A 23,646-nucleotide genomic window follows, 5' to 3' on the forward strand; every position below is an offset into this window, starting at 1 on the left:
GCCAGAGGTGGAACCAGCCTCATCAATGAACCATGTGTACTGCTTTATTCCTGGCACCTAAGCAATAAATTGCTGAAACCAATGGCAAAATGTAATGCGTTTGTCTTCATCACTGACATTCAGCTCATGAACAGCTGTAAACCTGTATGAATACATGTTGGCTTTCTTTGCAGCTCTGTGACATGTGCTCCATGACATTCCACATTTCTAAGATAAAAGTCGAACAGACTTTGCAAGAGAGGCCAACAATCATTGTATCAATCATTGTATCACATTAATCACCTTTTTTTTCCGATAATGGTGTCTGACCCCTGCCATGAAGACCCAACACAGTTTCACTGCTCTCCATCTTGTTCACTAACTTTTGTATGCAGCATTTAGACAGTATATGCTGGTCCCCAAAACATTCAACAAACAGTCACCGACATGCCTTAATGGAACCAGAATCTAATATTGTTTCACAAGAAACACACGCTCTTCGATAGAACAGTGATACACTGACACCAAACACTGGGCTCCAGCCAGTGACATGAGGAAAAACACACTGTGGCATCAAACCATGTTGCAGAGTACAGTGTTGCCACAACAATAATCACAAATTACATTGTGCAATTTCAGTGGAATTACTACACTTGTTTGTGAGGCCTCTTTCGAGTGGGACACCCTGTATGAGATAATTCAAACAAAGTGTAACTGAATATGACAGGTGTTAAAACAATCCTCCACACGTAGAAAAACTTTGCCCCGATCATATTGAAAGCAGGATTATCTGCATTGTCCTCTGTTGCAACACACCGTGCATATTCTAGTAGGGAATGCTTATTTGTCTCTTCCGAGTATTTTTGTAGGAAAACGATCCTACTTGCTTCGAGTCATAGTGAGTTTCCTTCTCGATTCTCTTGTCACTGTCATTTATGTTGCGTTCTGGCCTAAGGATCTGCAGAAACCAGCAACCTACATTAACTTCATTGTTGCTGTTGCTAACATGAGAGCTATTCCAAACATTATCCCACTTCCACTCATCAGTAACTGTCAGTGAACTTGCTTCTGGCTTCCATAAGTTGCCGTCATTGTTGTGTGTATAAATCCTCTCCATAGTCACAAATACCATTGTCACTAGAGGCAGATTTTGAATAATCACTGTTTTCAAATCTATTCCTTCACCAACAACTCTTAAATCACTTTCTTCAAGCAACTAGCATACCGTATTTACTCGAATCTAAGCCGCACTTTTTTTCCGGTTTTTGTAATCCAAAAAACTGCCTGCGGCTTAGAATCGAGTGCAAAGTAAGCGGAAGTTCTGAAAAATGTTGGTAGGTGCCGCCACAACTAACTTCTGTAGTCAAATATATGTAGTGCTACGCAGGCATGCTTCGCAGGCACAAAGACAAATACTAGCACCAAAACCTCTGCGTCAGTAAATAAATAAAAAAAAAAAAAGGTGGAAGACGAGCTTTTTTTTCTCCGCCCCGAGTTTCGACCACTGCATTTTCATACATTATCCAACAAAGTAAATACAAATTCCGTATTGTTCCTCTTCGAACGTAGCAGCATTTCAATGTACTAAAGAAAATCCGACTGGCAAGACTGTTTGGGATATTTGTCAATATGACCAACTCTGCTTTCTGAATTTTTTCCTAACTGTGAGAAGAAATGGTTGCTAATAGGAACTTTTATGAATTGTGAATCACATGCAGTATTCCCTTCACCATAAGAATAATACGAATATAAACATTTCGCCATGTATTCCTTCGTGTTTGCTGCTATCTCATTTAAATCCTGTCCGCCTAATAAACTACGAAACTGGAGTGAGACAACAGCAGATGCGGAAGAATATACATACCATGTCATGTTTATATTCGTATTATTCTTATGCCTAATAGTGATACTGTCAGAAATGAAGCACGGCAATTGATTAGATTTTTAAATCTAAGATGACTAATTTCTGTGCATAATGTAATGTACTAAAGAGGCGTCTGCAAAGGTTTTCAAACGGAAAAAAATTTCGCTAAATTCTCGTTCAGAACATCTTCTATCATACGCAGTCTATTATTTGGTTCTTGTTGATCATTATCCAAGAAAGCAGCAGGGTAAGTAGCAATGAATAGCAGTCTCTTGCCATTGTTTCGCTAATGAGACGATTCCTCTCTTTGTTTTTTTTAATTGTAAGCGGCGGTAGCGTGCACAAAAGCAAGCCATGCCGCGAGCGGCGACAGGCCGTAAACCCTCATTTTCAGAATGCGACAAACAATACATGACACAGTACAGAAATACATTTTCAGCTCTGAGTGACGGAAACACCTATAACAAAGAGAACTGCACTTGTCAGATCAAAGAAAAATAAGCAATCAATTCAAACCAGACGAAGCACGTGAAAAAGGAAGGGTACCCGTATAAATACGGACTGAGCGCCTGACGCATAACAACGGCTACCTGGTAAAGCTTAACTGCTAAGCTTACGACTCGAACCAAACTACTACAGCTGTATCGTCATTCATTCAACCTAAATTGTGTCTCATATTACAATGGACCAACTTTGTTTCGATTTGGAAGTGCGGCCTAAAACTTTTCTCTCCCCTTGAATTTCGAGTCTCAGATTTCAGGTGCGGCTTAGATTCAGGAAAATTTTTTTTCCTCGATTTCGAGTCTCATTTTTCAGGTGCGGCTTAGATTCGAGTGCGGCTTAAATTCGAGTAAATACGGTATTCTTTCACCTTCAGATTCATATGGATCAGATATCGTGCATGTTACAGTGTTACACCGTAAAAAAATGCTCTCTCACGAGGCCCACTGGTCTGTTTCAACATATACAGCTTCTGTCAGTTATTGCCAATGTGGGTGAACTAATGTCAGAAGAGCCAGTAAAGCAGAACCCCACTAAAGTGGCATTACGGGTCATCTGTATGGTAATGGAAATATCCGTCACTGTACATTACGACGCAAGAACACAAAAGTGGATATATCCGTCATTGTACACTTATGCATTAACAGAGCTAACAAAAAGATTTTACACCCATCCATTTTGTAAACGAACTATACGATCTGCAAGCTAGATACTGTCACATACACCACACATACCATATGCACAAGCTGCATAGTTCCTGAGCATTCAGCAGCATGGTGAACATGGCATACTCAACACCAATGTTTGAATGCCAGGTCCCTGTAATGAGATCTTAAGCTTGTACAAGGCAATCCGTGATAGAAGCATACTACTGGAATCTTCTGATGAGATTACTGGAGGCTGTCATGATTAAGTGTTTCAGAAAGCTGTCCGAGAGGATGCTTTAGTTCCACAATAATGCCCTGTCTCGTGACACATTACAACACATCCCTCTTTCCTCCTATGAAGATATCACTGCATGGCAGGCGCTTCCAGAGTGTTGATAAGTAATTTTTGTGTTAGAAAATTTTGTGAATAGCCGAAATGCAGATTTCCATGCCAAAGATCCCACTGAGGCCTCTGTAATTGGGAGAAATGTGTCACATCAAAGAGTAAATACGTGGAGAATTCTTCGAAGTGAATTACAAGTCATGTTATTAATTTATGAAAGTGTATAACACACTTAGCAGATATAGTATTTAGTACACAAGGGTCCTCTTAAATCTCAGTCACTGACTATAAAAAGTGACATTTATGAAGCTGTCAATATGCTGTCAGTTGTGAACTAGAGTATGGTGCAACTTCTCTAGTGGCAGTGTCACAAACTCACCTGCTGTCGATGTACCGCCGTCTCCACCAGAACCTGGTGCTGGCGCCGCTTCAGAATACATGGTAGACAAGGAACTGTTTTGCCAAGACTGTCCTGCTGCTTGCCCAGATGTGCTGTACTCCTGCACATGTGGAAAGGGCTTGTAAAAATTTAATAAATCAGTGAAAGGAATATGGTATGGTACACACTGGTTCCCACATATGAAAGAAGGAATAAACCAGAAGAATGGTAAAAATTACAGAATACATTAATCAACTGAGACACAAACAGAATACAATGTTACTATAGTTACTATAGCCTTCTAAGTTTAATAAAAACAACAAAAGAAACATTTTTTTGGAAGTTATTACTTTATTGATTATCAAAATATTTGCCTTTCAAATTTTTACCTTTTTGCATGTGTTCAGAGCAATTGTGAAAACTCTTTTTCCACTCTAATATTGGTACCTTAAAAAAAAAAAAAAAACGAGTTTCACAGGACTTAACAGCATCTCAAGGGGATCCTTTTCTATGTAAGGCACCAAGAAGTAGTAGCCAACAAGTGATAAACAGATGAATATGGACAATGAGAAATTAATTAAATGTTTTTCTCAGTCAAGTAATCAATATGATCAATAACTGGTCTTGATGTGGTTTTTAGGCAGTCTTCGAATGTCTGACAAAGTAACCATGTCCCAGCTCTGATACACATTTCGGAAACATTTTGGAAATGTTCTCACACCAGAACACAAGCTTTATATCAGATGAATACAGACTAGGTACACAGATTTCATATCTGGAGGGGGAGACGGGGTGTGGAGGGTGGCATGGAGAGTGGGATAAGGAAGGAGAGTGGTGGGTAAGGAACATTGCCACAACATGAATAACAGGCCAACCACAAAGAGCATGATGAAATAGGCGAGGAGCAGGATGAAGAAGATTTGTGACAGCTAGTGTTATCACACTGAAGAACAAAGCTATGTTTTCGCTCATTTCTCCTTATTTTATCATCAAATTGTGACGCACAAATTGTTGCACATAATTCAGCATTACATGTTCTTTAATTTTCTAAAGTGGCTATTGTGACGTGTGCATTGTAGTCTAATGAATGAGTGATCGTTTTCTTGGGAGTTATGGTGATACACGTCGCTTCATGAAATAAGATGTCAAATGTATAGGTCCATATTTTTAACTAGGTTGTTATGTTTATTTGCACGGGGTGAGATGGGATGGTGAGCGCAGAAACTTCATGACAGAAAATACCTGGGGGTGAGACATTCTGTGGATAACCGGCCTACCTTGGAAATACAACGTGTTCCAAAGTGTTGGTTTATGAACAATGGATGTTAGTTAATCAAATGTTAAAATGATATTTGTCATTCATTCTAATTCAGTACATGGAACCCAGAAAGTTGATGTAATCTGATTACTGTATGTTTTGTTAAGACAATACACAATTTTCCAGAATGAGTTTTGACTCTGCAGTGAAGTGTGTGCTGACTTGAAACTTCCTAGCAAATTGAAATTGTGTGCCTTACTGGGACTTGAAGATGGGACATTTCCCTTTCACAGGCATATGAAATTGAATGATCACGTAGGTTCAGTCGTGGGTAAAGCAGATGGTACACTTCAGATTATTGGTAGAATACTGGGGAAGTGGAATAAATATACAAAGGAGATTGCTTACAAATTACTCGTGCAACCGGTTCTAAAATACTCCTCAAGTGTGTAGGACCCATACCAGATAGGACTAACAGGAAATACTGAACGTATACAGAGAACAGCAGCACGAATGGTCATAGGTTTGCTTAACCCATGGCATAGTGTCGCAGAGATACTGGAGGAAATGAACTGGAAGACTCTTAATGATAGATGTAAACTGTCCCAAGGAAGCCTATTAACAAAGTTTTAAAAACTGGCTTAAAATGATTACCCTAAGAATATACTACAAGCCACTACGTATCACTTACATAGGGATCATGACGATAAGATTAGAATAATTACTGCACGCAGAGAGGCATTCAAACAATCATTCTTCCCATGCTCCATACATGAATGGAACAGGAAGAACCCATAATAATGGTACAATGGGACATACCCTCTGCCATGCACCTCACAGTGGTTCGCAGGGTGTACATGTAGATGTAGCTGTAGAGTGTGTGCTGAGTCCTATCATTAGTAGTGCCTGGAGAGATCAGTTGGTAGATCACTTGCTAGCCAAATGCAACGGTCTCAGGTTAGAGTCAGTATATGGCTCACAGTATTAATGTGCCAGAAACTTATTAACCCCACTGGAATTTCACTAACTATTTGCCAGAAATGTGATGCAACAATTCTAAATTGAAATGAAATAACAGGTGGAGCATAACTTCTGACACTGAATATAACAGCAACACCAAATGTTGGAAAGGGGTAGAAGGTACCGTATTAAGACTCTTCCCAGTGGTTTATTGTTTTCAACTACAGTGCCGCATTCCCCTCAGTCTGCGTCACCGGGTCCCGCAATGCTGAGGACGCCACTTCACTGTCTGCGAAACAGCTTGACGTGGAATGGGAATGGCTGCCACAGCAACACGTGCACACACTGCCGTGTGTCGATCTCGTACGGCCGCACTGTCACAATGCGCCGACAGTCGACTCGGCTGCCTTCGTCCCTGCCGCCTCAGCACAGCTCGTCAGGAGCCGCAGGCAGCCCGCTGCACGCTTCTTCTCGTCACGGTTCAGATAGCGGGCGACAAGAGCACGTGATCCGAAGTCCGAATCTGCGGCCCTCGCCTCGGATGTCTCCGGTGTGTGTCGGGAGCCACCAAGTCTGTCCGCGGTAGCGAGCTGTGGAGTGGCCCGTCGTTGGCCGGCTGTGGACCCCGCATCGGCCTCCGAGGGTCGAACTAGCGACCTGCCGTGGACTGGAGCGACCTGCCGTGGACTGGAACGCTGGCGTCCCATCTGCTGCCGTGTGTGGCTGGTGGTGTGAAATGCCCCGCCATCGAGGAGAGCTGTCACACTTGAATGCCTCGTTGGAAAACCGGCACCTATTTATACGCGGCTGTGTGCCTCTGTTTTGCTAACGCGCCACTCCGAGTCACGTACTCACAACACCTAGGTTGTGCCAGTGGGCCCCTTCTGCCTGTAACTTGCACCACGCAAACCGCTGCTTTTACTCTTTCCAGTGGTTCGACAGCCCTGGGGCCTCCATTATACTTCGCAACCGCTGGTCAGCGTAACTTACTGTCAACAGGCCCGCGCCTGGCTGTAACTTGTGCGCTCAGAAATGTTGCACCGAATCTAACTTTCCTAGTTCTGAGTGCTTTGCGAACAAACCCCTTCTGTTGGTTTTAGTGCCCCTTGGAACACCCAAACAGCTGGTTTGCTGCTCAGTTTCACACTCGTATGAATATATCAGAGTTTCATCTTCTTTTATAGCATGCATGCTCTCACTTTCTTTGCACATCTCTGTCTTGGACCAGACATTCAGAGAACTCATGTAGTGACAAAATATTTATGAAGGTGAACGCTGGCTGATCTAGATACATGCAGCAACATCTCATTTCAGCAGGTTGTTTATGACGTGTCAGTCAATAAACTCTATCTCAACAGCAGTGCAGGGTGACTTCTGTATCTCAGGGTCTAACCTGTTTGGCTACACCATGCATGACAATCCGCACTGATTCCTGCACCATGTTTCTACTCTCTCCCAAAAACTGATAGTCATTTTCAATACTTATTCTTCATTTGATAGCAATATGGCAGCAAAGAGTGAGTCTGTTTGTAATGAGTGTGCTTTGTTCAGTGGGAGGGAACGGAAGGGCAATTTCTGATTTAATTTCAGTGGTGCAATGTCGTGGCACATAAGCCAAGAAGTGTTGTGCCAGCTACAGGTTGATCAAATAAGGAAATATTTCAGCGAGCCTGCTGACTGGTGGAAACAGTCAGGAGGCAGACTTGAATGTTTAGAGTTAATTTTTGACACACCACATAGTGGAGATGTTGAGTTGCAGGCAGGCACAACAAAATACTGCTAAACAAGTAGTCTTTTGGCTAAAAGCCCATCTTCTGAATTAGACAACATACACACACATGTTCACACAAATGCAACTCACACACACAACCAATCTGGTTGCCAAAATCATCTGGCCAAATGGCTCCAGCAGTCAAAGACAGCAGTCGTGTGTGAGTTGCATTTGTGTGAATGTGTGTGTATATGTTGTCTAAGTCAGAAGGTGGCCTGGCCGCAAGACTACTCGTTTATTAGTTTTTTTATTGTGTATGCCTGTGACTCAACATCTCCACTACGTGGTGAGCAGCCATCTACTCTTTTTATAAAATCATTATTCCATGCTGGATTTTCCAAAGTAAGTTGTCTAAGTACGAGTAAGACTCATGCACTGAGGGATCTGCACAAACTTAATTATGAATATAGATATTTCATCCGTCCTGGGAATTGGGAATTTGGTGATTTTGCCTATTTTTGATATCGACACTTGCAAGATATTGAAATATGTGACATTTTGGTCATATCTTTTGACTGCACTAAGATAGAAGCTTAAATTTTTTTACACCGCCAAGGGACCACGTACTTCAGTGTGTGACACTGACTTACAAGCTTAAATTTTTTACATTGCCAAGGGACCGTAAGTGACATAAATTTCAACTTTATATGTCTATGTGTTCCTGAGAATAACAAATGAAATGAAGAACGAGTGATGAAAAAAAATTTTTTCATGTGTAATATACTGTAATTACAAATCATCACTTTTCGGATTCTTTCATTTACTCGTGCTGTGGAAGCTTGGTTCCAGCCAAAGTTTTTGATTTTAGGTCAACGGGAAGTGGCCTACACGTTTTGATGAATGAGTTTGTATCAAAATATGTGACACAAATGTGTATATCTTTTGATTGCACTGATGTAGAAGCTTAAATTTTTTACACTTCCAAGAAACCATAGACCTTAGTACGTGACATAAATTCCAACTTGACACGTCTATCCAGACCCAGGCCTGAGTAACCAGAGATAGCAGTTGTGAGTAAGACGTGCTAGCTTGCATGACTGTGTGTGTGTGTTTCTCTTTCCAATGAAGGCTTTGGCCAAAAGCTTAATGCGTAACAGTCTTTTTGTTGTGCCAATCTGTAAATGTGTCATCTTTATGGTAAATAGATATGCAAATCATGTATTAGTACAAAAGGACAAGATACAGGAACACTACCAATAAAAACAAGATGTCGGAAGCCAGTCCCGGCAGATAAATGAATCACCCAAAAGCTGAATTTCTATGTATTGAGGCAGGCAGAATGGTGCACAACGGGATGTCGGGCATGTGGTAGCCGTGTTAGACGGCATACGCGTCAGGTTGCAGCACATACATCTTAGCAATTGATGACAAAGTAAGTATCATGATGCGAGCACGGGCATTGTATGAATTGCTTTCAGCGAAAATAGTGATTACACCCTTGCTATGCAACACTGTGAACTAACTCATCACAACAGTACAAAACCTGTCACACTCTAAGAATCTCAGTGAAAACTGCGCAAAGCTGGCTGCAACACCTCGTTCGATAGGTATTGCATTATGCATCTGTCATGGGCTATCCAAATGAGTTAATACATCTCTTGATTGAACACTGACTGCATTTTTGAATGATTACAAATACTACTACAGCTCTGCCTGTGACTATTTCAACTCATTATCTGCTTCAGACTAGTGCTTAGCAAGTCAACACCAACAAACTAAGTTTATTCTGTCAATATTTTTTAACTGATTTAAAATCTGATATACTCCCAGTTTCTATAAAATAGTTCCGTCTAGGGGGGAAAAAACACCTCACTTCATTGCTCTAAAGGTCTCCATAGCAAAAAGAAGTACTTCAACTGCTACAATTCCAAACAACCTGACCGTTGGCATACTTTATAATTGTTCTTTAGCTTAGTAGTTGGATTTTTCTCTGTACAGATGTTTGTGGTTTCAGACTTTACCACGTCTAGAGGCTGTCGTTCGGCATTGCTATTGTCGGTACTGCTAATCATACAATGAATTCAAGCAGTTTGGAGTACTCGGTGACAGTTTAGTACCAAAATTTACAATCTGTAGTTTGTTTTGACAGCTAAACAATTACTTATGTGTAGCAACAATAACACTATCAGATGTGTGTATTAGTTTCATTTAATTTAACGGGTTTTGGTGATACAATCCACCACATCTTCAGGCCCCTCTAAGAGACAGGGTGGTCATGTTACCAATGGGGATAGTCATGCACAAAACTTATTGCTGAGTTGATGTGCTGCAACCAGACACACTACACACAAGTTCTGAGGATGCTGACGGTTCCCAGTTCTTTTACTAGAAGAATGACAAAGATTTCCACTGGAAACATGATCACCTCGAGTTGTAGAAGGGGCCAAAGATGGTGGACTGCATCATCAGAACCGATTGTAATTAAATAAAACTAATACACTCGGGTGATGACACCACTGTTATTACACTTAAATGTAACAGCTGCTATCTCATTATTCATTATAAGTTCGATGTCCAGACAACGATGCTCCTAACGAGCACATGGGATGTGTGTTATGCAGGATACATATTGTGGATGCAAGGCAGTCATCACTCTGTAAGAAGCGACAGTCTGCCAAAAACGCAGGAAGATTGGGTAGGCTTACGAGGAATGACCGAAACACTGACTGCCTTGTGGCAGCTGAAATAGTGAGTGTTAACATCCTAAATGGTGTCATACATAACCACTAATATCAACGAGCTTCTGAACCAAAATCGATTACATGATCAATAGTGATCGTACCGTTTGGCACTCTCCATATGGCCTGTAACTACAAACAAGATCTCAATGGATAGTCAGAATCTCAGCTGAATAATATTAAAAGTAATCGTATTTGAAATTCAATGAGCCATAAAAGAGCAGCTGGGACCAATCGTTACAATGTCATAAATAAAGGAGTGTGCAATCTTTATAAAGGTGCTATCGCATAAAACAAACCCACGATTGCACCCCAGTTACACTGTGTGAATACCTTTGATCATCTGCTATAAATAAATTGTGTAGTGGTAGATCCAGGCATGGTAATCAACCACCTCTCCCTGTCTTGTGATTTTCTCTTCCATGTAGTTAGTGACAACTTAGGCCTAACATTGAGAAACCATGCTCTGCCTGTCACAAATCTTGATAAGGAGTGACTGATAAAGAATTAACACCTAACCCACACCAACCAATGATTTGGAAGGTGGAAGTGGATCCTGTATCCCAACAATAGGTAAATCAAAACAATTCTCTCTGTTCCTCAGTTTAGAGGCAACATTGCCAGTCCTGTATGTTATGGACAAGTGAAATAACAGACAATGCTGGTCCTCAAGCTATATGGTGGCAGCCCCATCTCTGGACTTGCTTCCAACTGGCCAGCAACCAAATGGAAGGACACAACTTCACACTTTCAAGTCTGAACTCATAAATAGTTGGGTTGACCACCACATCGACGGTTCAGGTACAAGTAAGAAGAATGAGTGGAAAAAGCAGAATATTATAAATATTGCCTCATGGAATGTGCAAGGCATAGCCCTTAAAGAAGACCAGCTAGATGAAATATGGGCAAAACAAGGAATTTCAATTGCAGCAATTTCAAAAATCAAAAAGAATTTAGGAGGTTCCAATGAGACTCAAAATTACTTATAGGTTTACAGCAAAGCTAATCAGAAAACAAAGAACCAAATCTGGCTTCAGGTCAGGAATCAACAGCTAGACTTCCTGGACAAAATGATCAGTAAATTGCAAGTGAAAGTATCACAAGGCTACATGACAGTGAGTAGTGTCTATGCTCCAGCTGCAGGAAAAAGAAGAAAGTGACAAGTTCTATTCTTATTTACAGAATATCATTAGCAAAATCAGTAAGTCCTACTTGATCATAGTAATGGGGGACATGAATGCTTATGTATGTGACACTAAAAGTAATGGCTGCAGATTAATTGATTTTGCTGTATATAACCAATTCAGAATTATGAACACAACATTCAAACATAAAGCAAGTCATAAATTCTCTCTGGAAGTCAGGAATCTCTGGCCAGTAATACATTATATTCTTTGTAATAATAAAGTGGCTGATATAGTACTGGATACAAGTGTGTTCTGAGGTCATGAAATTGAATCTGATCACAACTTTCTGGTAAGCTCCATACTAATAAGACCAATATAGGATAAAAAGAGGTACAAAAACTACCAACGAATAGAGAACTTGCCTTCCATTTATGCATTCTGAGAAAGCCCAGTATACTTTGGTTATACCAAAAACAACTTTATGAGCTAGTGAAAATCTTGTCTATAAAAGAGAGGTCCAGGGAAGAATGGGAGACTCTCCAACACAGTCTAAGAGAAGCTGCCACTCTGAGCCTTTGCAAAAATGCAAAATGGCATAGGAAAAAAGGACTAAGAAAATGGAATGATGATGTCAAAAAGGCTGTAAAGGATAAACAACAAGAATTTGTGAAATATCCGTCATGCAAGCCATCTGGATACTTACTTCCAGCACTAGTTTCAATTGTCATTCCTATCTTCAAAAAAAACAGACATGAAAAATTTTGTTTAATTACCGAGGACTAAGCTCATTGAACTCTGCATAAAAATTTTTGTCAACATTGTCAAAAATAAATTGTACAGACACTATGAACAACCCATCATGGGTTAGGAGCAAAATGGATTTTGAAAAGTAATTCGTGCTGTGATGGCTATTTTTCTCTGAAATTGTTAACAGGAAACACAGAGAATTTAATCAAGAAACACATACTGCCTTCTTTGACATTAAAAAAACTTTTCATAAAAGCAACAGAAACAAATCATTACAGATCCTGGTAGATGTTCACATCCCCCAACAACTAATTGACAATATACACAACATTTGAAGAACGCAAATTTAATCTGTATCAACAAAGAGGACAAATTATAAGAGGTGGTCAGAATACAAACAGATTTTCAATAAGGATGTGGCTTTTCACCACTCTAGTTTATTAATTACACAAATAAAGCCATCCACAATTAGAGACAAACCCCACATGGCTTCATCAAATCAACAGACACATGAAGTTAGATGTTTACATTTTTGCAGCTGATTGTGCTCTTGAAGCATCTTTGGAGGTTAACCTGGCACATTCTGTACAAAATTTACACGTTCTATCTGAGAAATACATCATAGATAACAACATCAAAAAACAAAAGCGATGGTCTTATGTGGAAAATACCCAGTACAAAGTGAGTTCTGCTTAAAAAATAATTCTAGAAAGAGTGAACACATTCACACATTTAACCAATAAACTACCATTTCTAGAAGAAACAGACCTAGCTGAAAAAGCCACCAGATATACAAAAACAATGGGAGCCATTAATAATGTAATGAAACCTTCCCTAGTATAAAAGCACAACAGAATATGACCTCGGCAAGACCTCTGCTTTGCTGTGCTGTGGAAGCAAAGCTTGGAAAATTAAGATGAAAGGCGCAAAAAGACTAACAGCCTGTGAAATGAAATTCGTGAGATAAACAGCTGGTTACAACAAATGAGATCACAAGAGGGATGTGGAATGTGTCAGAAGAACTTAAAATGGAATCTATCAACAAAAATAATCAATTTTTGAAAATACACTCCTGGAAATGGAAAAAAGAACACATTGATACCAGTGTGTCAGACCCACCATACTTGCTCCGGACACTGCGAGAGGGCTGTACAAGTAATGATCACACGCACGGCACAGTGGACACACCAGGAACCGCGGTGTTGGCCGTCGAATGGCGCTAGCTGCACAGCATTTGTGCACCGCCGCCGTCAGTGTCAGCCAGTTTGCCGTGGCATACGGAGCTCCATCGCAGTCTTTAACACTGGTAGCATGCCGCGACAGCGTGGACGTGAACCATATGTGCAGTTGACGGACTTTGAGCGAGGGCGTATAGTGGGCATGCGGGAGGCCGGGTGGACGTACCGCCGAATTGCTCAACACGTGGGGCGTGAGGTCTCCACAGTACATCGATATTGTCGCCAGTGGTCGGCGGAAGGTGCACGTGCCCGTCGACCTGGGACCGGACCGCAGCGACGCATGGATGCACGCCAAGACCGTAGGATCCTACGCAGTGCCGTAGGGGACCGCACCGCCACTTCCCAGCAAATTAGGGACACTGTCGCTCCTGGGGTATCGGCGAGGACCATTCGCAACCGTCTCCATGAAGCTGGGCTACGGTCCCGCACACCGTTAGGCCGTCTTCCGCTCACGCCCCAACATCGTGCAGCCTGCCTCCAGTGGTGTCGCGACAGGCGTGAATGGAGGGACGAATGGAGACGTGTCGTCTTCAGCGATGAGAGTCGCTTCTGCCTTGGTGCCAATGATGGTCGTATGCGTGTTTGGCGCCGTGCAGGTGAGCGCCACAATCAGGACTGCATACGACCGAGGCACACAGGGCCAACACCCGGCATCATGGTGTGGGGAGCGATCTCCTACACTGGCCGTACACCACTGGTGATCGTCGAGGGGACACTGAATAGTGCACGGTACATCCAAACCGTCATCGAACCCATCGTTCTACCATTCCTAGACCGGCAAGAGAACTTGCTGTTCCAACAGGACAATGCACGTCCGCATGTATCCCGTGCCACCCAACGTGCTCTAGAAGGTGTAAGGTAACTACCCTGGCCAGCAAGATCTCCGGATCTGTCCCCCATTGAGCATGTTTGGGACTGGATGAAGCGTCGTCTCACGCGGTCTGCACGTCCAGCATGAACGCTGGTCCAACTGAGGCGCCAGGTGGAAATGGCATGGCAAGCCGTTCCACAGGACTACATCCAGCATCTCTACGATCGTCTTCATGGGAGAATAGCAGCCTGCATTGCTGCGAAAGGTGGATATACACTGTACTAGTGCCGACATTGTGCATGCTCTGTTGCCTGTGTCTATGTGCCTGTGGTTCTGTCAGTGTGATCATGTGATGTATCTGACCCCAGGAATGTGTCAATAAAGTTTCCCCTTCCTGGGACAATGAATTCACGGTGTTCTTATTTCAATTTCCAGGAGTGTAATTACATTAAAATGGAATATATTACACATTATATTCAGGACAACCAAAACAGTAGGAGAAAACATCTACAATGAAAGAGCTCAAAAAGAACCCCAAAATCCATGCTACACTACCACCCCAACAGTATAAAATTGCTAGGTCAACAAACAAAAAGATGAAATGAGAATTTCTCAGTGAGACTGTAACAGTTTATGAAGCCTGACTTGGAAGGAGGAAGAAGAAGAAGAGGAGGAGGAGGAGGAGGAGGAGGAGGAGGAGGACGAGGAGGAGGAGGAAGAGGAGGAAGAAGAAGCTGACAATGATGATTATCACTAACTTCTTTTAATTCCAGTCTGTGATCACAAAAATTGTCGTTAGACGATTGATATGGGTCTATGGTGACCAGCTTCACATCTGTTTAAAACATATCCCAATATAATAAAGCAAATGTGGCATTGTTAAGAGACAAACAAAATTACCTGGATATTGTTGAACAAAATTAACATGCCAATTAGGCCATAGTGTCGGCAGAAGCAGAATCACACTCGGAATGAATCCATTCAAATTATGACTATTGTGGCCTACTTCATGCTTATTATTTGTTATGTTCAAAAATGTCTAACTAGTTTCGTTTGTATCTTTGAACGGTGCCATTCTGGATGTATTACATTAAGATATGTCCTGAACCGAGCTAAAGCAGGACCCTATGGACTGAAATCAATAGCACAACAACAATTTTTGTGATTATTGATTGAAATTAAAGAAACAAATTCTATTTTGACCACTGCCACCATACTGCTGGCATGTGATAGTGCACAGAAAGCATACAAGCACTACTAGTGTTATTTTTTCCCTCCTTACGTTGGTACACATGTCAGTATGCCATGTAAAATTGTAAGTCATTCCAGACCATAGCTGACTGTAGGCAGTCGTATGAAGCAGATGCGGTGCCTGTGGCGTTGAAAATGGGAGGGGGGGGGGGGGATAATCAAGTACCATGTAGTGATTAAATTCTTCCTAAAACAAGGTTTACCATCAACCAAAATTCATTTGCGGCTTGTAAATGTATATAGCAGATCTTTATCTTTAATTTTCACCATGAAGAAATGGGTAGCAAAGTTTAAAAATGGCCGCAAAAGCATCCAAGATGATTCACGCAAAGGACTTCCTAAAAGTGCAAGCATACTGGAAATCATAGACAAAGTGCAAGATGTGATTCTGGAAGACTGGCATGTAAAGGTGCGTGAAACTGCTAATGCACTAGGAGTTGAATGTGAGAAAGCTTTGCCCAAGATGGGTTCTGTGAGCACTTTCTAAAAACTGTTTATGCATTTTAAGAAAACAAGCAGTGACTTTCTGCATTGATACAAGACAGTTGATGAAACACAGATTCACCACTACACAGCCGAATCCAGGCAGCATTGTATGCAGTGGATCGCAGCCAGTCTTTCAGCTCCTAAGAAGGCGAGGACAGCGCCGTCGACGGGAAAACTCATAGTGTCGATATGTTTGGTTGCAGATAGAATTTTGTTGATTGACAATCTTGAAAAAGGTAAAACTGGAGAATACTACTCTCAAGTTCTAATGAAACTGGACACAAGAAGCATTCAAAGAAGCCGACCCGCTTTTTAAAACCATTTTCCACCAGGAACCAGGACAATGGAGCTGCTCAACAAAAGTGTCTTAGCAGTTAAGAAATTGGTGGATTTGCACTTCACCCTATTCCTCAGATTTGGCTCCCTTGGACTTCCATCTGTTCTCAAAACTAGAGAAATTCGTCGCTGGTCAGCACTGTTCATCCAATATAGAGCATTGCGGATGCAGGTGAGTACTTTGCAGCAGTTACGCAGGTTATTGTTGTTGTGGTCTTCAGTCCTGAGACTGATTTGATGCAGCTCTCCACGCTACTCTATCCTGTGCAAGCTGCTTCATCTCCCAGTACCTACTGCAGCCTACATCCTTCTGAATCTGCTTAGTGTATTCACCTCCTGGTCTCCCTCTACGATTTTTATACTCCATGCTGCCCTCCAATACTAAACTGGTGATCCCTTGAAGCCTCAGAACATGTCCTACCAACCGATCCCTTCTTTTAGTCAAGTTGTACCACAAACTCCTCTTCTCCCCAATCCTATTCAGTACCTCCCCATCTAATCATCAGCATTCTTCTGTAGCACCACATTTCGAAAGTTTCTATCCTCTTCTTGTCCAAATTATTTATCATGCAAGATTCACTTCCATACATGGCTACATTCCATACAAATACTTTCACAAACGACTTCCTGACACTTAAATCTATACTCGATGTTACAGAAACACTTTCCTTGCCATTGCCAGTCTACATTTTATATCCTCTCTACTTCGACCATCATCAGTTATTTTGCTCCCCAAATAGCAAAACTCCTTTACTACTTTAAGTGTCTCATTTCCTAATCTAATTCCCTCAGCATCATCCGAGTTAATTAGACTACATTCCATTATCCTCGTTTTGCTTTTGTTGATGTTCATCTTATATCCTCCTTTCAGGACACTGTCCATTCCATTCAACTGCTCTTCCAGGTCCTTTGCTGTCTCTGACAGAATTACAATGTCATCGGCGAATCTTAAAGTTTTTATTTCTTCTCCATGGATTTTAATTCCTATTCTGAATTTTTCTTTTGTTTCCTTTACTGCTTGCTCAATATACAGATTGAACAACAACAGGAGAGGCTACATCCTTGTCTCACTCCCTTACCAACCACTGCTTCCCTTTCACGCCCCTCAACTCTTATAACTGCCATCTGGTTTCTGTACAAATTGTAAATAGCCTTTCGCTCCCTGTAATTTACCCCTGCCACTTTCAGAATATGAAAGAGAGTATTCCAGTTAACGTTGTCAAAAGCTTTCTCTAAGTCTACAAATGCTAGAAACGTAGGTAAGCCTTTTCTTAATCTAGGTTCTAAAGTAAGTCATAGGGTTAATATTGCCTCACGTGTTCCCATATTTCTATGGAATCCAAACTGATCTTCCCCGAGGTCAGCTTCTACCAGTTTTTCCATTCGTCTGTAAAGAATTCGTGTTAGTATTTTGCAGCTGTGACTTATTAATCTGATAGTTTGGTAATTTTCACATCTGCCAACACCTGGTTTCTTTGGGATTGGAATTATTATATTCTTCTTGAAGTCTGAGGGAATTTCACCTGTCTCATACATCTTGCTCACCAGATGGTAGAGTTTTGTCAGGACTGGCTCTCCCAAGGCTGTCAGTAGTTCTAATGGAATGTTGTCTACTCCCGGGCCTTGTTTCGACTTAGGTCTTTCAGTGCTCTGTCAAACTCTTCACGCAGTATCATATCTCCCATTTCATTTCATATACATTCTCTTCCGTTTCTATAACACTGCCCTCAAGTACATCACCCTTGTATAGACCCTCTATATACTCCTTCCACCTTTCTGCTTTCCCTTCTTTGCTTAGAACTGGGTTTCCATCTGAGCTCTTGATATTCATACAAATGGTTCTCTTTTCACCAAAGGTCTCTGTTCCTGTAGGCTGTATCTATCTTACCCCTAGTGATATATGCCTCTACATCCTTACATTTGTACTCTAACCAAGCCTGCTTAGCCATTTTGCACTTCCTGGTGATCTCATTTTTGAGACGTTTGTATTCCTTTTTGCCTGCTTCATTTACTGCATTTTTATATTTTCTCCTTTCATCAATTAAATTCAATATTTCTTCTGTCACCCAAGGATTTCTACTAGCCCTTGTCTTTTTACCTACTTGATCCTCTGCTGCCTTCACTACTTCATCCCTCAAAGTTACCCATTCTTCTTCTACTGTATTTCTTTCCCCCATTCTTGTCAACTGTTCCCTTATGCTCTCCCTGAAACTCTCTAAAACCTCTGGTTTAGTCAGTTTATCCAGGTCCCATCTCCTTAAATTCCCACCTTTTTGCAGTTTCTTCAGTTTTAATCTACAGTTCATAACCAACAGATTGTGGTCAGAGTCTTCTGCCCCCTGGAAATGTCTTACAATTTAAAATGTGGTTCCTAAATCTCTGTCCTACAATTATATAATCTATGTGAAACCTGTCAGTATCTCCAGGCTTCTTCCATGTGTACAATCTTCTTTTATGATTTTTGAACCAAGTGTTAGCTATGATTAAGTTGTGCTGTGTGCAAACAAAATTCCACCAGGCGGCTTCCTCTTTTATTTCTTAGCCCCAATCCATATTCACCTACTACGTTTCCTTCTCTTACTTTTCCTACTATCGAATTCCAGTCACCCATGACTATTAAATTTTCGTCTCCCTTCACTACCTGAATAATTTGTTTTATCTCATCATACATTTCTTCCATTTCTTTGTCATCTGCAGAGCTAGTTGGCATATAGACTTGTACTACTGTCGTAGGTGTGGGCTTCGTGTCTATCTTGGCCACAACAATGTGTTCACTGTGCTGTTTGTATTAGCTTACCCGCATTCCTATTGTTTTATCCATTATTAAACCTACTCCTGCATTACCCCTATTTGATTTTGTATTTATAACCCTGTAATCACCTGACCAAAAGTCTTGTTCCTCCTGCCACCGAACTTCACTAATTCCCACTATATCTAACTTTAACCTATCCATTTCCCTTTTTAAATTTCCTAACATACCTGCCCGATTAAGGGATCTGACATTCCACGCTCTGATCCGTAGAACGCCAGTTTTCTTTCTCCTGATAACGTCGCCCTCCTGAGTAGTCCCCGCCCGGAGAACCGAATGGGGGACTATTTTACCTCCGGAATATTTTACCCAAGAGGACGCCATCATCATTTATCCATACAGTAAAGCTTACGTAGGAACACTACAGAATGGGGATAATTGCACTTTAACACTGCTAGATGAAATGTATTGATATTAGATGAGATTATTTGAATAATAAATCTTTTTTGAAAGCATAAATTGTCGTTTTCACTACAGGCTGTGAACATTTTAGACTGCCTTCATAGAAGCAGAGCATAGAGCAATCAGCAGTCAATCTAGTGACAATATGGGGCTACAAATGGAGAAACATACTGACAATTGATTTTGAGAAGGGCAGATTGTTATGGCACCTCATCACACAATGTGGAGGTCAGACGCCTGCTCGCTCTATAAATGAGGCAGATCTGTTGACAGAGTACAATGCCGGTGCACGTACAAGTGGTTTGGAACACACTGTTCGGTGGACACTGTCCAATATGATGCTCTACAGCAGGTGACCCGTACACATTCCCATGTTGAAGCAATAACATCCTCGATTACAATTAAAGTGACCTTGGGATGACTGAGATTGGACTGAGGATCAATGTAAATGTGTCGCCTTATTGGATGTATTACATTTATTGTGACACCAGTTAAAGGTTGTGTCCAGATAAGCCAACATTGAAGCAAATGGTTGCCTTAACCTTTTTGCCGCTACAGAAGCGCTCTCTGCATTCCATGTTGAGAGGGGGCTTTTAGTTATGGTAGTACTGCTCATCAAATGCTGGTGTCTGTGCTCAGAAATGGCATTCTGGACAATATGATATACTTATCAACCAATTTTTCAAAAATTATTAGCTGAAAAAAATTTGACTTTTGTACATCTTCCAGTCTGATATCTTCTCTCAATAGACACTGTGAGCAATGTCAAAGAGTTTACAAAGATAGACAAGCATGGCGGGAACTTTTAATATGATTGAACTTAGCTCATACATTGCAGTGAATGAAACATAACTAAGATATTGAAATTTCATTTAAAATTGAGAACAGAATGATATCTCATTTCATTCTTGAGTTATTGGGTTCTGTATCCGAGAGATGGTTACGTGTGGTCTGCCCAGTTTCATTCATGCATACTTACCAGAACTTGCCCAACAGTTTTCTTAGATTGTTGGGAAAAATTTGTTTCTGCACATCTTATATGCTGACATCTTTGCTTGATAAAGGACTGAATTTCTTTCTGTGATATGCCATAATTACTATGCTGCATGAAAATAAGTAAAACACTGTGCAAAATTTTAAATATTTTTGCAGAGGTAGAAACACGAAACACACTGCGTATTAAGTTTGTGTATCGTTGATTTTAGCTCATATACTGCAGTGAATGAATTGTACACATGATTTCAAAACTATTTAAAATTGAGAGCAGAAAGATAATTCATTTTGTTCTGAAGTTATTGGGTTTTATATCCAATAGAGGATCACATGCAACATAAACATTCATGTCCTTGTGCATTGCAAATTATGTGGTCAAAGCAATCATCACTTCTCAAACAATTCAAGATATCAAAATGAGGTGTTTCATACATGATAGCACATAATGAGGCACGTATGTTGTATGATAAATACTCACACTTTCTTGTTCTTTTTCATGTCCTGGTGAAATATTCACAGTGTGCACAGGTTATGATGCAGTGTTTCAGAGTGGGTTGCCGGGAAGTGGATTGGTAATATCAATATTAGACTATAATAAAATTTGATAGTGTAATAAGGAACTTTGTCGAAGTTAGGCGTCAGTCAAATTTTCTTTTATCAAATCTAGCACCTTGCCTTAGATTTGATCCAAGGAAGTGTTCATCTTATGTTTACTGCAAGGAGATATAAACCACTTGGAGCACTAGATCGCTGAAGTTGTCCAACAAACAATGTTTATCAACATGACTCCCAAATTTACATGGTGCGTTGCATATATAATGAAATCGATAGAAATATTCGAGGCAGATGAAGCACTGTGTAGCTTATGACATTTCGAATACAAAAGCAGAATAAAAAGTGAGGGCTATAAAAAAATTGCGCATGCTATTAGCCATAAAGTACAGCCAGGAAGTACCCCCAACAATACAAAGTTTCATGTTTCATGACTGCAGTATGTAATACATTTAATTGCCTTCACATATTCCTCCTCCAGTGTGTTATAAATAGCTTCAAACGTTTCTGGTATTATTTTCATCAATGTGCACTGCAGCATTAGAGCGCTATACCGGTACTGTAAACTATAGTATCTAGAAACCGCAGTATTACGGTATGTCTGTCTTTTGCAGATGTAGCATTTCTGAGGAGAGTGTTTAGCTTCATAATATGAGGATCTACGTTCTTGAGCACATATTGAAGTGTATTCTCGTCCATTCCCAAAGGGATTTTCATGCAACTTTACGTCCTTGACTTGCAGCTCCCGTAGCAAATTTTGTTGTAATCTTTCGCATCTCGCTGTGAAGTCCACGGCTTCACCAAAGTATGTTTCCTTTTCTTCTGGTTCTCTTGCAAATGCAATGACAATGCAATTGCAGTGCACAGAACTGTAGACAAGGTGTAATTTTACTTACGGCATCGGCGGCATAGTACGTTGATGTTGGCAATGACCATCCATTGCTGGGAATTCATTTCACCATGAAGTAAATAAACATTTTACAGATAAGATTTTTACTTGCCATTTATTTTATGTTGTGCTACCGGAGCCAAAGAACACTTCGAGAAATTATTACGCATTTGTTTCTTCTGATAGGCAATGCACTATATTGCAGCTTCACAGCACAGAGTTTCAGACAATACCATTTGGAACGGTTTCCGAAAAGCCAGATTTGGGAGTGAAGTCCATGATCATGGTGGAAATTATCATACTGACGATATTTCACCTAATGATTTCGAACAGAATTGACTTGAAGAGCAGGCATCATTTGAGGATTACGTGAACGTTGATGAAAACCTCATCATTACAGAACCCATGACTATTGCTGAGATATTTCAATGTGCATTGCGGGACCTGGATGAGGAAGAGACTGATGATGAGGATGATACAGAAGATTCTCGGCATTCCTCCATGGTGTTTAACGATGCAGTAAATGCGTTAAAAATAATTAAACCATTTGTGATGTGCCAGAATGTTTCTGACGAAATAATGACAGTGTTATCCCATTTTGAGGGTACAGTGTATGCTATTGGCGCATAAAAAAAAAAAAAAAAAAAAAAAAATATTGACTTTTTTAAGAAATGACATTTCCTTCTGTGTAGAGGTTATTTTTCTTTACATCTTTGTTAAGAATGGTACCTAGTAAGCCTATATAATGTTTTGTAGAATGTAACTTTTTATTTACTGGTTTTTTTAATTTGTGTTTACCAATTAATTTGATGATATGGTGCTATATTTCATATATACATTTTTCACACTTTTACACTTTTTTTCTGTAGTCCGTTGAAAAACATATAAATGAAGTTTCATTGTACACACATCCACAGCACCTTAGGAATGGCGTAGCAGGATTTATATATTCATCCACAGCAGTTAAAGGATTAAACATGTGCCACACCACTAACACAAGCCAGTAGAGGGAGTATGATGCTATGGGGGACGCATACTTGGCCTTCCATTTGACCTCTAAGGCACCATGATAGTTGTCGACTATGTGATTACTACTGTGGACCACTTGCACCTCTTGGTGCATGATGTCTTTTGATTTCTTACCCACCAAAGACACCTGGGGAGCTACTGGTGCTACATGCCTCCAAAAATCTACTAAGGACTTGTCAAATCCATGCCACACAGAATCGCTGCTACACCAACTGACACACTATTAAGCATGTGGACATAATTTTTTGGCTATCAGTATATATTTAGAGTGATGTAAGAACTCATGGAGTGAATTAAGAAGTTGAAGCGACTGCGAAATCTGTTTTTGAAAACCATATGCATCTCTTTGAGTAAACTGATGCTCCTGTGTTGGCTATTCTTTGCTAACTCACAGTTACTCATCCCTGCCCCCTCACATCAACTGTGGACTTTGCTATGATACAGTGGCTTATGTGCCTCAACCACAGGACTAGCAGTGCCATAAGTTAACCATAATGTAGGGATATCTGTTGAGAGACCAGACACATGTGTGGCTCCTGGAAAGGGGCAGCAATCTTTTCAGTAGCTGCAGGAGTGTCAGTCTGGCTGGTTGACTG

The 23,646-nt window shown here is 40.8% G+C and overlaps 1 protein-coding gene across 4 annotated transcripts in view; it reads right to left on the reverse strand.

Moving 5' to 3' along the window:
* LOC126210577 (zinc finger matrin-type protein CG9776-like) overlaps positions 1 to 23,646 on the reverse strand; it is a 268,553-nt gene that overhangs the window by 172,582 nt on the left and 72,325 nt on the right. For all 4 annotated transcript variants that reach the window (XM_049939841.1, XM_049939842.1, XM_049939843.1 and 1 more), the window contains one exon: positions 3,714 to 3,834. In XM_049939841.1, coding sequence (XP_049795798.1) covers positions 3,714 to 3,834 — 121 coding nt within the window. The remainder of the gene's footprint in view (positions 1 to 3,713; positions 3,835 to 23,646) is intronic.

Source organism: Schistocerca nitens, chromosome 10 (assembly GCF_023898315.1).
Source record: "Schistocerca nitens isolate TAMUIC-IGC-003100 chromosome 10, iqSchNite1.1, whole genome shotgun sequence".
In the NCBI taxonomy this organism is placed as follows: Eukaryota; Metazoa; Arthropoda; class Insecta; order Orthoptera; family Acrididae; genus Schistocerca; species Schistocerca nitens.